Source organism: Vicugna pacos, chromosome 12 (genome assembly GCF_048564905.1).
Source record: "Vicugna pacos chromosome 12, VicPac4, whole genome shotgun sequence".
Lineage (NCBI taxonomy): Eukaryota > Metazoa > Chordata > Mammalia > Artiodactyla > Camelidae > Vicugna > Vicugna pacos.
Genome location: NC_132998.1, coordinates 53933346 through 53949906, shown reverse-complemented (window position 1 = coordinate 53949906; position 16561 = coordinate 53933346). Strand labels below are relative to the sequence as shown.

The window sequence follows — 16561 nt, the reverse complement described above, 5'->3', positions numbered from 1 at the left end:
GAACTAATGACAGATAAACAGAAAGCTAAGCCAAGTTAAGAATCATGAAGTTATTAGCACTAGGGAAAATCTTGTATAACAGAAGAAAGCATGACTATGTAAATACCAATTACTGATCATATATATATGTATATGTATATATGTGTGTGTGTATATATATATTTACATTTTAAGGATGGATTTTGGAGAAAGGTGCCATGTGTGATGGAGATGGGGGAGGAGGAAATAGAACTTAATTCTTAACAGTGGGAAACAATAACTTAAAATGGAAAAATCAAGGAGCAACATAAGCCTAATACTTAAAGCATGAGAATAAATATAAACTCATTAACATTAAGCTAAAACAGTAGAAAATTGTTGCATGTGAAGGAGGAGAAATTGGGAGGTACATCTGTCAGAACAAACTTGTAAAACTATCTGACTGTAAGCCTCGAGAATTGATAACATTGTTAAAATTAAAAATGATTTAAAATATAATTCGTAAAATGTAATTTGTATATAGATGTGTGTTTAATTGAAAAACATTGTGTCTGTGAATGACTTTAGTCACTCCCGATTATAAGTTAGTATACATTATAGCAACTTCTAAGAAAATATTTTTAAGATGAGTCCACTGAATAGAAGTGCAAGAAATGTGCTCAGGGCTTACCTATAATTAGCGCCAGGCGAAGAGCTCAGTTATCATCTGGAACATCACTCTGCATTTGAAATAATATCCTGGGGTGAAATTAAGGAACATGGAACTGAGTTTCTTTTAAAAATAATCAAATATTGATATTGAATTTGTTTTCTTCCAGAATAAGGGTAGGAATTTGGTTTGGAAACTTAATTGTATTAAAATAAAAGGTATAAGTAAGACTTGATATTTGTCAAAAACACTAAGCAAAATCTCCAACAAACATTGCTTTCCCCCTTTGGCCAACTTTCACCATATTCTCTGGTTATTTCTTCCATCAGCCATCATTGTGGGGCTATCCTGGTGCTTCTTGGATATATCCCATCTCTGCATCTGAGCTGTCACTCTTCAAGCCTCTCTCCCCTACCTTGACACGATCTTCATACGCCTCTAAACATCCTGATAAGAATAAACCTAAGTTCTTTCCCATTTATTCATACCCAGATGATCCCGGAACCTCAAAGCCTGAGGCTGCACCTGTGTTGGTGCCCTCCGCTGCCCTCCCGTGGCTGGTCTATGCTCTACATTCACGTAAGTTGACACCTGACCCTTGGAATCCCAGAAGCTGTTGTACTGCAATCATGTGGGCTCCGAGGGTAAGAAAAATCTCAGAATGCTCAACGTAGGGGAATATAGTAAGTAATCAGAAAGCGATTCAACTGATATCTATTGAGCATGTATCATGTTACAGACACTGTTCTAGGTGTTTGGAATGTGAGTGTAAAAAACAGTAAAAAAAATTCTGCCCTCCTTCCTATAAGGAGAGTGGTCCAGCATGGTGTGTCAGAGATGCAAGCACAGTAAGAGGGAGTCCAGATGTGTGGGGAAGAGATGGCCCGGTGAGGGGTATCAGAGCCTGAGGGGAGAGCATCTATTCCATAGTGTGGCAGTGTTGGGAGATTGGTTACATACAGGCAAATTGGTCAGATACATGCATGTAAAGAGGATACATTTAAAGGATATTAAAGACAGTGGGTACCAGGTTTCTCACTGTTATAGAAAGCAGTTACCAACGTGGAAAAGGAGAAAATTAGAATGAGCCTAGTGGTGTAGGATTGGAATTGGAGGTATTATGTGAATTCAATTTAAACAGATAGCCATAGAGATAAATATCGTGTAAATATGCACATCGTCTAGCTTTGTCCATTGATGGGGCCTGGGAACAGTAACACCCTGGTGCCCAGGTCTTGTTTGTGAAATACCCTTCTCCACTATGAGGAATGAGGGCTCTTTGGAACAAAGGCTGATTCCAGGCTGAAACAGGAAAAGAACAAGGTGAACCTTGGAACATTTTGTGCCAGAAAACAAAAAGTGCTCAAAGAGTGATGGGAATGTGTCAAAACGACAGAGAGGCTAGCTTGCAGGGGCTGTAGTGGCCAAAACAGGGACAGTGTGCACATAAGAATACATGACAGGGATGGATTATAGCTCATAGTAATTTGATAACAGGAAGCCATGGGTCCGCTTGATATAATAATTAAATGCATTAATTGAAAATTTGATGAGGAGCAATCTCAAAGTACCTTACCCTCTCCCAAATACTTCACAGCGGAGGTGATTTACAGACATCACTTCAATCAAATGATCAAAGTGAACATCATCACTAACAGAACATTTCAAAACCGCATGCCACCTGAAAAGACCCAAGGAGAGGAGCACGGCATCACGTGTGTGGTGTTCCTGCCAAGGATGCACAGGCCGATCTAATCAGGAGAGCGTCAGAAAACCCTCAGGTGCTTTTACAACACAGCTGGTTTGCCATCTTCAAAAGGGCTAAAATCTTAAAAGTCAAGGAAAAAAACTGAAGGAATGAACTAGATGGAAGGAAACTGAAAAAACATGACAACCAAATACACCACATGATTCTGAATTAGATCTTTTTATTAAGAAGGACAAACTGGGACAGTGGCTGAAACTGAATGGGATCTGATGATTAGGTGGCAGTAATGGATCAGTGTTAACGTCCTGATTTGAATGACACTTTGAGGTTATGTAGGAATTACATACCAAAGGACTCAGAGCCACTGGACACGATGTTGGTGACGTACTCTCAAAGTGTTCAGAAAAAATAAAAGTCTCCACTATACTTGCAAATTTGGGGAAAGATTGAAATTATTTCAATGTCTTTGTTTTGTTTTGTTTTGTTTTGTTTAGCAGGTGGGAGGTAATTGGGTTTATTTAATTAATTATTTATTTCATAGAGGAACCCAGTACCTCCTCCACTGAACCCAGGAACAAAATTCTCAATTCAGATTGTCTTCATTTTTAGCCATTTGACATTCTGTTCCTTTTAAAATTTTACATTGCCCAATATGCACTGGTTATCATTTCCTGTTTTTGAAGATGACTGAACAGATGAAGGCGTCACATGCCTACATAGATGGGACTCTGCCTAAGATCCACTGAAGATGAACCCAGGACCTCCTACGTGGAAGCATGCACACCTACCACTTGAGCTTTGCCCTCCCTCCCTCAATGTCTTTAAAATGTGGGAGGAAAAAATACCTCTGTTCTTTTGGAATTTATATTTCAGCAAGAAGAGACAAATAAATACACAAGAAAAACATGTAGTCTAGCAAATGGTTACAGGCATGGGCCTGAGGGCCTCCCACAGTTAGAAATTAAATAGTGGACAAATCGCCAGCCAGGGATTGAGGAGAGGGCATCGGTGAGGCAGGATGTAAAGGAGAAGCTGAGGGAGAAAGAGTTTTCTAGAAGGATGAAGTGGCCCAATTTGTCAGATGCTGCTGAGAGATCAAACAAGATGAACAGAGAACAGGTGGTCCCTAGGGTTGGCCCCAAGGAGTCATGGGAGGAGGCACGTTGGAGCAGTCTTCAGCTGAGTGAGGAGAGCAGTCACATTAGGAAGGGTTGAAAAGAGAAAGAGTGTGAGGACATGGAAAGTTGGTGGTTAGAGTTATCTTGTCCCAGAAGTGTTGCTGTCAAAGGGAGCGGAGAACGATGTGGTACTTGTAGGTTATGAACCGTCAACGGAGAGTTCTTTGTAAGAGGGAAGGTTACCGGGGCAGTTTGTATAATGAGGGGGCTGATCCAGCAAAGAGGGAGAAACTCAGGATGCAGGACACACTCAGCCTCAATTGGAGGAGTGAGGGGGCTGCGGTGGAAGTTGCATGTGGGGACACTGCCACTGGCAGGGGCAGAGCCCCTTCAACCGAGTTATAGCGGGGAAGGAAGAGGGGAGAGGCCCAGGGGAGATGTGGCATCTCCTATGGTGGCCAGGAGGGAGGGCTTGGCCTGAGTTGCTCCTCTTCTCCCAGGGTACCCTGCGGCCGGCCATCTACTGAGATCAGAGCGGGGAGAAGGTGAGTGGTTGGGCGTGTGTGCTGGGACTTTGAAGAGAGGAGAAGTGAAACAGTGCTGGTCATTTTGGAGAGTGGGGACTCAGACAGAGGGCTGCAGAGAAGTGACTCAGATGGCCGGGCGGACTGGAGGGCCCACGTGAGATCTGTGGTTATGAGTTTCAAGTGAGGACCTGTCAGCCCGCTCAGGGGTTTCTCTCCCGCATCATCCAGCTGTGTGGGTACAGCAAAGACTAAGGTGCCAAGTCATTTTCCCAAATATATACATACATATTTTTTTCATCAAAGACACTAAAAGGGTCTAAAAAAAGAAACACAAGGTATGACTTGCAAAGCCTTTAATGATCGTGTTTGTATTTTTTAACAGCTTGTGTGATTTCACATTTGTGGTTGATTAGCAATTATTTGCATACTTGCAAGCTCATCTGCCTCTGAATGTAGTCATAATGCAGGAAGTTAATGAAATTAAGGAAATTATTATATGCTTGAAAGAATCGTAGTATGACCGGTCACTTAAATTACGACTTCCTTAAGATGAAAAAGATGCAAGATGAGCTGAAGCAGGAAACTCCGCAGTTACAGATCACAGCCCGCAATATACTGCTGCACATCGTGGCCCTCACAGTGGTTTTTCCATGCCACCCTGAAGAGAAAGATGAAACAAAGAGGAATAAGGTTAAAACGTAGCTGCATTCACTTAATGTCTTAATCTACCAGAAACTAACACGACATTGTAAATCAGCTCTACTTGAGTGAGGAGAATCTTAAAAAGTCCAGAAATCCGCTATAAGAAATTGAGGAGTCAAAGGGTAAGATTCTGAATCAGTTAAAGTAGATCGTTTCGAGGTAACACGCTTTTCAGCGTAAACCTGGGGCTGCAGTCGTCAGGTGTCGGCAGCACACTTTGGTCTTTGGAAATGTTCTCTGACTTGTCTCAGAACAGGAGGGCAAACCAGACCTCCCCTCTGATGCTTAAAACACAGCGAGCTTGTAACAGGAACTAACAGAGTGTGGTAGGTGCCTTATACTTCAAAAGCAAACATACAAAAAACTCAGAAAAAGAGATTTGTGGATACCAGAGGTGAGGGTTGAGGGCGGGATGAGAGGTGGGGAGGAGGGAGAGGGGGAACTGGATGAAGGCAGTCAAAAGTCACTACAAATTCCAGGTATAAGATAAATAAATACTGGAGCTGTTATGTACAAACTGATAAATATAATTAACTGCTACATTTTATATATGAAAATTGTCAAGAGAGAAACTCCTAAGAACATCACACACAAGAAATTTTATCTTCTGTTCCTTTAATTTTGTAGCCATATTGTTGCTAGTGATTAGGTTCTTGTCCTCTGGTAGAAAGAATTCAGAGATGAGAAGCTAAGAAAGTAAAGCGAGGATTTACTAAGGGGCAGATAGTACACTCTCACGGGGACAGCAGGCAGTCTCAGGGAAGTTACTGCCCTGATTTCACTGGCAGATCGGTTACATTGAGTGTGAAAATGAGTGGGCGGAATATTCATTGTGGGGGGAAGGGTTTGGGGTCCTATTCCCTGATTTTCATCCCAACTCCACCTTCCCAAAGGGAGGAGGGATTTTTGTCTTTATTTAGCGTGGCTGGAAAATGTCATGGTGTTGGTGCATGATGGGTACTTCTAATCTGCAAGGCTAATTTTATTGAAATGAGGGCATAATGAGCAAAAGGTTACATTTAGACACTGGAGGTCCTTGCCTTTTCCCACCTTTCTTTGTGGACCTCCTGGTTGCTTGCCACACCTAAATTTGTGACCGCTTATCAGCCCAGAGGTTCCTACTTTTCTTTCTCTGCCCAGGGACCCCTGTTGTTTACATGATGTAGGGTTTCCTGCATTTGGCCCCGGCCCCTTCTTTTCTTGCCAAGTCCTGCCATTTGGCCTGTGTCCCCGCTTCTCTGCTCACATCTAGCTGTCTGCCTGCTCTAATAGTCTGAGGGGATGGGTGTTCACTAAACCTACTGTGATGTATGTAAGTCAAATCATTACGCCATATACCTTAAACTATCCAGTGCTGTATGTCCATTACATCTCAATAAAACTGGAAGGAAAAAAAAAACATACCATGCTCTAACGCCTTGAGGGTCCCTTACAACCCTCTTTGCACATTTGACAGCTTCAGTGATGTTATCTTCCAGCAAAACTGAAAAAGAGACGGTGAGGAATGAAAACAATGGTCATAGAAATTTCATTTTAAATTTAGTTTCAGCCAGTTTTCTTCTCTTAAGCTGAAGAGAGAACAAAAATTACTTTTCAATTGTCTATGTATCTGTGAATGTTGAGGGAAAGTTTTTCTTCCCGCATCCCATTTGGCATGAAATAAAGCATTCTGCTTCTCGTTTTCCAAAGTCATTGGAAACTCTGGAATTATTAACTAATATGATACATGTTTCTTTTTTTTTTTTACTAAACACTCTAAAACAAATGAACAAACAGAAACTGGCCTAGCATATTTTTGCTCAGCAATTTGACTACTGGAAAAATATTCCTAAAGAAATAACAAAAACACACGTAAAGATGTATGCACAAGGTGTCTCATTGCAATTAATAAAGGGGAAAATGGGAACAGCCTAAGAGCTTACCAGTAAGAGCTAGACTGATAAATGACAGAATATTTATGTAGTGGAATTCTAGGCATCTTTAAAAACTAATACAGATTGGTATTTGTTGACTTAAAAATAATTTTATGTGATAAAGAACAAATCATAGAGCAGTATATAGAATGCAATATCATTTTTGTTAAAACACACATTGCCTGCACATTTGTATGTGGGTAGATATGTGCATGACATCGCTTTACCTTCATAGACAAGTTCCATACATGTCCTGAAAGAATTTGTGTATATCAAGTTACCAGTGGTCACAAATCTCTGGGTAGTAAGAATTTTCATTCAATGACCATAAATTATTACATAATACAAAATATTTTTAAAAAGAAGTTAACTGAAAACAAAAGAATATTCTAAGATCTTAATCTTCTCTATTAGAAATTTTAAGATTTAAAAATCTAACAATATAAAGTTTGCAGTATTTCCCCAATACTTCATGCAAAAGACATTCCACACGTTATCTCTATTTTAAGATAAACCCAATAGAATATTTGCTTCACCCCAATTAATCAAATTAGCTTGTTAGAATGACTATGATTATATAGGAACTTTAGATTTTGAACGTGTAACCTAAAGATTTTAGAAATTAAGTGTCATAGTGTTTCTAATTCACTTTAAAATCACTCAACAAAAAGTATGCATATATACACACACACACATAACAGAAGTAAATAGGACAAAAAGTTAAAAACTGTGAAAGTACATGATGGATATATATCTGTGTATTATACAAATTCCTCTATTTTTCTATATATTTAGAACATTTCATGATAAAAAGTAAAAACAATGTTTACAAAGGACCACACATATTCCTCCTCCTTGATTAGTTAACTACCAGCCCTTTCATTTTTTCAACAAAGGACCATGGATGAAAAAAAAAAATAAAAGGCCACGCAACCAAATTATCCCCAAAGCTCCTCAGAGTAAGTCAGAGGAGTGCATAGTTCTGCACAGAGAGTCACACAGTCCAGCCTCAGTAAATTGATGGATCCCTCCAGAAACTTCTGTGTGTTAGAGAACAGCAACCTTTCATGATAAGAGCACTTTACGTTCTTACTTCAGGAATCAGGAGGAGGGTAATAAAGAGCTCCTGGAAGTTGAGATGGAGGTTTCCTAGGTCCCTGGTGACCCCATCAAGGCTTTATCACTTGTTCTGAATGTCTGTTCTTGTAAACGTGACAGGACAGTCCCCGTGCCCGCACCCAGCGTCACCTTGTCTTACCGTCGCAGTTGATGCCACAGCCGTTCACTGCATGTGGAGTTTTGCCGTTGTTACACCAGTAGCGGCTGTTGATCTGGAATATCCCGTAATCGGTGCTTTCGCTGGAGGGGTTGTAGTTTGTAGCTTTCGTGTTATAATCACTTTCCCATTTGGTCAAACACATCCCTGAAAAGAACTTATTTTCAGTAGTAAATAGGAACACCACGTGACTTACGTGGCAAAGCATGTTCTATTTAGCAAATTCGTTTTTATTAATGACTGACCGCCTTTGTAAGTATAAAGATGACTTTTACGTGCGAAGCATTTTAACACCTTAGTGCTAAAGGGCCCTTAAGAGAATTCTTTTGTTATCAAATCGTTTCGTAAAACTAATGAAACAAGACAACATACTTTAGAAAATATGAAACTAGCGGTTTTTTCTATTACGCTTCCCCTGTTCCCATCCCTCAGGTAAGATTCAGCCTAGAAGAGAAAAATCAAGAGTTGTTGAGTGGATTTGTGCTTAGCAGTAGATATATAATGATGATGGAAAAGTGCTTTTTAGTGGGGAAATAAGGATTTTCTGGGAGGAAGAAATTTTCTTAGGATATCTAAAGGTGAATTTGGATGTCAAATTAGACCCCAGACAAGAGCTGTACAATGGAGAAGGCTGTTCCATCCACCCACCCACCCACCCATCCATCCAACCAGCCATCTGCTCATTTGCTCAGAAATAGTTATTGAGGGGAAATGTCTGAATTCAGTCTGAAAAATACAGTGAATACATTGACAAATATGGACTAAAATAAAGAGCAACTTTTACTTAGGGCACAGCTTGAATTCCGTGGAAGAAAATGAAAAATACTTAATCAACTAGAGGGAGTAAGAATGATGAAACGTCCTTTCCTGCTGCATTTCACGGATCCTCATACAAACACTGACTGAGGGGAAGTTGGGTCCTACTAGCCCCTGTGCTAGTTCAGCGGGGAGGGTAGAGTTCGGTGTTAGAGCGCATCCTTAGCATGCACGAGGTTGTGGGTTCAGTCCTCAGTACCTCCATTAAAAATAAATGAATAAACCTAATTACCCCCCCAAAAAAAGAGTTCCACAGGATTTTTAAAATTTGCTGTTAAAACCCCAACATCATGATTAGAAAGGAGAAAAATGCTGCATTACTCTAGGCTTGCAGAACCCAAGTTCCAAACTAGACATGGCTGGAGTCAAATGCCAAGGGCCTGACAGAGACACCCCAGGTGCCCAAAAGTACCTTTCAGCCAGCCTTACATGGGCCGCTGAGGGAACTGAACCCGCAAATTTAGTGGCACTGGAAGCATGGGTCCCAGCATGCTTAGAGCGGTATAGAATTTTGCCCTCCCATATCCATTCGCGTCAAAGTCCCTTTCTCATTATACATCCTGTATTAATATCCGTTCCGCCCCTATCAGCTATTTGGAAGGATGAACAAGAGATGACTTACAGTTGGCCAGGCTGACTCCCCTGTAGCCGTCCATTCCGAGTTCCTTCAGCTTTCGGGCCAGCGCGCATCTCTCCCAGACCTTGCCCTGCACAGCGACAGTGAGGAGGACGAGCCCCAGCACAAGGAGAGCCTTCATGGTGACTGAGGTGCCCGGACTGCAGTCTGCTCGGGGCTGAGCCGGCCCCAGTATTTAACATCTTAGAACATCCCATACTCCTGGGGGTTCGGGAGCTCCGCCCCTTGAGATACGGGAAAAACAGGAACCATTTATTGGTCCAACTGCCTTAACACGTTTTCTTTCTTATGTTTGAAGAGGTATAATTTGATGTCACAAACATCACCTGCCGGAAAATAATGAAATGAGCTTGTTTAAAGTTATTGCTCAGGAACAATCTGGATTAGCACTGCTGCCAAAAGAGAAACTTCCTCCTGTTTTGTAATGAATTTGAGCAACTATAAATTAAAAAAATAATGGAACGAACATTTTACGCAACTGAAAATGAGCTCCCATCTTTGATTAACACTCATTCGCATTAAATTGTTTTATGTGCCTTCGCTCTGGGGTCTTCATCTTTTTCAGTTAAAATTTCCTTAAATACACTTTCCACAAAAGAACACGACACCTTGCCTGTTGTTTCCACAGGGACATAGCGCAGCAGCACGCTGCTCAGCCAGATTCCGATACTAACTTCTTTGGATACTATTGTAGATTTTTAACTTCTAAATTAATGTTTTACTGTTGTAAATGTGTCTCATGGGAACAGCAATCCTAACAACTCCTTGTTGACAAAGCCTTACTTCACCTTTCTGTGTTAGAACATAAAGGGGTCCTTATAAGGCAAGGAAACTTGTAATGAAACCTACAGATGAATAGCACCAAATGCCACCAAAAACTACACCCCTTCAGCGTAAGGAGTATTTTGAACTGAAGGCAATTGAGAAGAAGCAGATCCAAGGAAATTTCTCTGTCTACCCGCTATTTGCCCGAATGCAGAACATAGATTTGTACAAATGTCAAACTCCAACAAGCCCAGATGCCTGTCAGCCCCGAGACAGCCCTGGAGGACACGACGTAACAGCCTGGACTGACCAGCTAGTATCTGCCACTAGTTTCTTACAGGTTTATCTGCCTACAATTTGCCACCCTTTGAAGCCTAAGACCCTTTTTCTCTGTCACGTCACTCTTATAAAAATACATTGTTCTTTGATTAAGATGCTATGTATGTCTGACCTCCAGCCACCTCTTTGAGTTACTCATCCTTGCATTTCTCCCAAGTACATATGAGACATGCATGTTAATACACTTGTTTATTTTTCTCTTTTGTTATAGAGTCCACAAAAAACCTAAAAGGGTAGAAGGAAAAGTTATTTTTCCCTCCTGTACAGTTCCTGGTGGTGAGGATGGGACAGTAAAGGCTGGAACAATCCACTCTCCTGCGAGACCACAGCTGAGATATGGGGTAACTGAGAGCAGACCCGCAGAAGGTGAGAATTCTGAAGCACATCGTCTCCCAGATTTCTGTGTGCAGTGCACAGTCAACAGGAAGATAAACATTTCTCCTTGTCTCCTCTACTCCAAATTCACAATGGCAGGAGGAAACATTTGTAGAAATAGCTCTTGTATCCTGACTTTTGTGAATTTGGTTTTGGTAATCCATGCCGATGGGTGTCAATTCTCACCCTCCCAGAAAGTGTCACATTTTCCTTTGTCTCTTTTGTGTCATTTGTCATAAGGATGAGAAATCATAAGATGAGAATCTCCATTTGTCTTGTGTTATGTCCTGAGCCAGCTAGGAGCCTGAGACATGAAGTGACAGGCAACTTTGTCCAAGCATGGCAGCTCTCAGGGAAGTGTGTCTTAATAAGGGGTCACCGACCATAAGGGGCCTGTGTCATCTCTTTGCGTTCTTGCCTTTCTTCTGCTGGGAAAATTCTCATCCCAGTATCACTCTCCTGGTAACAGATTAGTGGGTCCATGATTTACGGTGTCTCACTTGTGGGAGATAGAGATTTATTTACCACCTGTGCCAATGAAGGTCTTTGCTTTTTAAGCTATCTTCAGAGTGGCTCTCCCTTGAGAGGGCTCACAAGGACACTTCTTGTGAACATGGTTAAGCCATAAACAGCTTATTGTCTTGGATTTGTTTTGTGTATGTGTGTGTGTGTGTGGTTGGAGATAATTAGGTTTATTTATTTTTAATGGAGGTACTGGGGATTGAACCCAGGACCTTGTGCATGCTAAGCACATGCTCTACCACTGAGCTTTACCCTCCTCCCTGGCTTAATCGTGTTAAGCATAAAAAAGACCTACTTGTTCGGAGTCACCAGTAAGAGAGCTCTCATCTTAAACAAATGCCTTATTGGTACCTATGGGAAGACCATGTTGAAAAAAAGAAAGAAAGAGAGAAGAGAGAGAAATTGATACAGAAGAACATCTTGTGAGAAAAGAGAAAAAAGAAACAAAATACTTCTTTAACAAGATTAAAAGGTGATGAGACTTAGAAAAAAGATCAGGATCTGCACATGGCACTGAAGCAGGTGTAAAAGGTAGGTAAATATTGATAACCAGGAAACAGATTTGACAAAGACTCAGAAGATACACAGAAAATTTTGATTTGTTGTCCCTCACTCTGTAATCATACCCCCACTAGTTCCAGACCTCCCACACATTGGACCTGTTCTACCAAAAAAAAATTCATTGGACTACCCTTCTCTTAAAGGAAAGAAAAAGTTTAAAGTAATTACACTAGACATCTAAGACTAGGCAAGTATGCCCCTGAGTTCATTCTTAAGTAAAACCTACACTTCTCCCTCAGTCCCTTGGAACTATTAATCATAATTTATGTTTGAAATGTAAGCATCCAAAGACATAATTGTTGGCAAAAGCAACCATGGAACAGGGAAAAAAAAAAAGAAAAAGAAAGGAGAGATTTTAAAAAAGCAAACTGCTATTTATTCTATAAGCTCTCTTTTCCCAAGTTTTGTCTACAGCCTTCATGTATTTCTATTAAAGACAAATAAAAATCTTAAAAACTCTTCTCCCTGGATATGGTCAAAGGCTTTAGCTGAGTGGGTAACCTTAACTTGTTCCATCTGCCAGAAACACCATTTAGATCCAACTGTTTTTTTATAAGCTACTGAGTTTTGTACTGTTGTACCTGATCTGTGGCTAAAATGTTTAAATGAAAGCTATAAAATCTGTTTGCATCTGTCTGTACGTCTATGTGTGTATGTTATGTATATGTGATATATTTCTCACTCTGGATGGTATTCTTAACAACTAACTTGTAAAAAAGCTTTATTTAATTGGCTTAAAGAAAATGTAAGCACATATAAATGAAGACTAGTCAAATAAGTTCACGTTATCTCTACGAGGTGTTTGAGATTATGTAACTGCAAATTCAACATAAGAACTAAATGTACAATAAAAATGATTTGCTCAATGTATGTCAACATGGCAGGAAAACAAAACCCATGCTTAAATTTTTAGATTCTTTGTTTCTGTGATTTGTGCGATTTGCCTGGTTTGTCAACGAGAAAAATAACTCAGAGTGATGGTTAATTTTTTAAATCTCATGAAATCCTCATGGCAATTCAAGAGCAATTGTCAAGAACCCATGAATTAAATGGATGAAAGCGGGAGAAAACTCTGTAAATGAATTTTGCAGCCATGATCGTGTTTGTTAAAATATGGCTGCCTGAAAAGACTTCCCAAATCCTTTTTGTAACCTTAACCTTAAATGATGGCTATTCATTAAATATCAATATCATTTCTAAATCAGAGAAAATACTGAAACACTAATTGCTAAACATAGGTTTAAGTTTACCTACGTTTGGCTTCTTACTATACAGAAACTAAAGACATTTGGGTCCATTAATAACATGTTCTTTTTGCCACGTTAAAAAACTGTGCTATAAAAAGGCATATGTCTCTAGACATTACAAAATGATATATTCCTCCATTTGCTAGTCTACTACGCAATGTCAATATGTGGCAGACAGTTCACAACTGCTTACTCCCAACTTTTTTGGAAATTTGTGTTACTAAAGGTTAAGCACTCTAATCAATATATGTAATGGAAACTACTAGAAATAATAAGGGTAAAGGAAAAAACTGTGCAAAGTATCCAAGGTTAGTAAGATATATTTTGTAGGGAAAGGCATGAGGTATCAGGATGAGGTTTTGTCCTAAGTTAGAGGTTATTTGGAGGTTATGTTAGACCAGGTAAAAAGAAAATAAAGGGCCAAACCTACATGAATATAGCAAGTTAGGAAAAGAGAGAATGAGTGAGAGAAAGAAAGAGAGAGGAGGGATTCCTATCTTGTGTGGTCAAGCAAATGAAAATGGAATGAATTTATTATATGGGTTTTTAAATGAGCTTTAACAGCAATAGTGTGCCGATGCTAAACTAGAATTTAATTTTTTCTCTTGGTTAAAAGAACAAAATTGTCCTGGATTATTGTGAAAGATTTTCATTTACCTGTTAAATAACTTGCCTGGGAAACAAGATTCTGGGTCTTATCAACATCATTAATTACACGTGCTTTATGATATTCATCAGGTATTGATTACTTAAAAAACCCACGTCTTCTCAAAACTTAAAGAGATAAGTATTTTTTTCCAGGTGCGTTACTTCCTGTATTTGCCGTTTATATCTTATATTGTCACTTTGGTTAAATACATAACTAAGTATTGTTTCATAACAGTTTGTGATCCTTTTTAATCAGTGTTCAAACCTTTTGACATTTTCCACTCAGCTGCTTGGTGCCTATCTCTTAATTATACATAGTCAGCAACAGTTGCCAGATACTTGATGAAAGCCGCTACTGTGGAAGACAGATCAGAATAAACACTTGGAGAAGAGGAACTCAAAGGAAACAGAGGCAAGAAAAGAAGAAAGAAGAAAGATGGAAATATAATTATAATGAATATCTCAGAGAAGTAAGAGAAAATATCACATCCATGGAACATGCAAGAATGCTGTATAATAAACAATCAGAGAAGAAAAGAGGAGCCCTTGTGATTTAAAAATATTACCTCATTCATAAAATATTTAATAGAAAAGCCAAGAGAAAAATTAGAGAAATATTTCCAGAAATAGAATAAAAAGACAGAGATTAAAAACAGGAGAGAAAATATGAAAAAAAAACTGGAGAATAAAAAGATCAAACATCCAATTAATAGTTCTTAAAAAGAATACACAAAAAAAGGAAATATAAAATAAATTCACAAAACTGAAGGATCCAGGTTTCCAGATAGAAAGGACCACCAAGTACCCAGCACAATGGCATAGAATAAAATCCATATCATGCACATTATCATGAAATTTTAGACTTTCAGGGATAAAGACAATTTTAAAATTTAAGGCCAAAGATATTAAACCTAGATTACTATATCCAATCTGTCAGGTGTGAGAAGAAAAAAACAAAGACATTCTGATATATGCAAGGACGAAAAAACCTTCTCTCTGCACTCTTTCTCAGGAAGCCTCTGAAGGACACGTTTCATTTAAAAAAGAGCCAATAAGGTAAAAGATGTAGGTAGGTTCCAGGAAACACGGCTCTAGCCGTGAGAGGAGAAGGAATCACACAGGTGTATGGAGAAATGATGCCCGGCACTGACACCTGTGCTACAGGCTAATCGAAGCCAATCCATGTTGTAGCAGGAGGGGATGGGCTCCATGTGGACGCTGGGGAAATCCAAACTTAAAGATGGCCTGGAGTGTCTGCACCTATTGAAGGGAGCTTGGCTGAGACTTCTGGTAATGAATTAAAACATAAATAAATATATGGAAACCTAAGCAAACAGAAAACTAAGGCAATTATTAATTCTGAGAAAACCAAAAGCCTTGAGTGGAAATACAACCAAATTGTACCATCATATTAGACTCATCTGGGAGTGTTTGTGCTTGCGTGTAAAGGGGAAAACAGAGCAGGGGGAGGTGAGAGAGAGCTGAACCTGCATTTTCCTGGGTAGAAATAAACAGAAAATATCCATGTTTGAAAACCAAGAAATGGTAGAATCACCCTGCTCCTAAGATATATAGCAGTAACACTAGAGTGTAGTTAAAGAGCTAAAATTAGCTAAAGAAGTTAAAAAGGGGTTACCTCTGGTGTTAGGAATTAGATGTGAAAGATTAGGGCTATTTTTCATCCTTAAATTTATGACATTTTGTATGACTTTTAAAAATATACACATGTACTTTGTGATATAAAAAGTTTAAAAATATATTATGTAACAAAAAGAACTAAAAGACACAACGAAATGTTCACAGAGGTTATTCATGAATACCTTTCAAAATTTTTATTTATTCTGCATTTTTTGGCATTTTCCAAGTTTTCTTCTCTCAGCATATATTATTACTTTTGCAATAAGCAAAATAATAATTACACACAACAGAGGAATGTGCAGAATCACTAAAAAAAAAAGGATGATTATTTGAAGTTCTCAACATTCCTCCAGGTATATCAACTCACCATATTTGTAGAAATATTCTGTCATTTAACATGACCTTTCTCCTGTGTAGAACTACTGTACCCCATCAGTGGTTTCTCAGATTTCAGTGGAATAAAGTTAAATATTAATTTTCCCTGAGCTTCAGGAGCAGCATTAAAATGAACTTATTTACAAAACAGAAACAGACTCACAGACACAGAAAACAAACTTATGGTTACCGGGGGGAAAAGGGTGGAGGGGTAAATTGGGAGTTTGAGATTTGTAGACACTCACAACTATACATAAAATACATAAACCACAAGGTCCTACTGCAGAGCACAGGGAACTATATTAAATACACTGTAAGGGCCTGTGATGAAAAAGAATATGAAAAGGAACATATGTGTGTATAACTAAACCACTGTGCTGTGCACCAGAAATCAACACAGCATAGTAAGCTGACTGGACTTCAATTCAAAAGAAAAGAATACGAGCAGCACTAAAAAAAAATCCATATGCTGATGTGTAAACGACGGATGGTTGCGGAAAGCTTGTGACACCTTTGTGAATTCTTTCTGAGTACCATTCTTTCTGTCATCTTTAAACTTACTGGGTCAATGCAGTTAGAGCTTAAGCTGCATCTCATTTCCCCTTTCACAGTATGAGCAAATATTTCAATTCCCACTTTGGTCAAGCCCCAACACAACCATTGGGCATTCAACACGGAGAAATTACATGAAGTGTAACTGATTTCTCAAACATGTGATGAAACATAATCTTGTTTGCAAAGAGGCACAAGTGTTCCCTTTTTAGTG

At 39.2% G+C, this 16561-nt stretch overlaps 1 protein-coding gene across 1 annotated transcript; it reads right to left on the bottom strand.

Moving 5' to 3' along the window:
• Window positions 1-4348: 4348 nt before the first annotated feature.
• On the bottom strand, window positions 4349-9482 carry LOC140700493 (lysozyme C). Its single transcript, XM_072973939.1, has 4 exons — window positions 9311-9482; window positions 7855-8019; window positions 6088-6166; window positions 4349-4639 (listed from the first exon to the last, which is right to left on the bottom strand). The coding sequence occupies exons 1-4, from the start codon at window positions 9444-9446 to the stop codon at window positions 4573-4575; spliced, it is 447 nt and encodes a 148-aa protein (XP_072830040.1). The 5' UTR covers window positions 9447-9482; the 3' UTR covers window positions 4349-4572.
• Between the last annotated feature and the right edge of the window lie 7079 nt (window positions 9483-16561).

Bases quoted from the DNA above. Each gene is read 5' to 3' on its own strand.
- LOC140700493 (XM_072973939.1), bottom strand. From the start codon at position 9,446: ATGAAGGCTCTCCTTGTGCTGGGGCTCGTCCTCCTCACTGTCGCTGTG. The intron at 8,020-9,310 runs GTAAGTCATCTC...AGTTCTTTTCAG, and splicing joins GGGAGTCAGCCTGGCCAACT to GGATGTGTTTGACCAAATGG. The intron at 6,167-7,854 runs GTAAGACAAGGT...TCTCTTTTTCAG, and splicing joins CTGTGGCATCAACTGCGACG to TTTTGCTGGAAGATAACATC.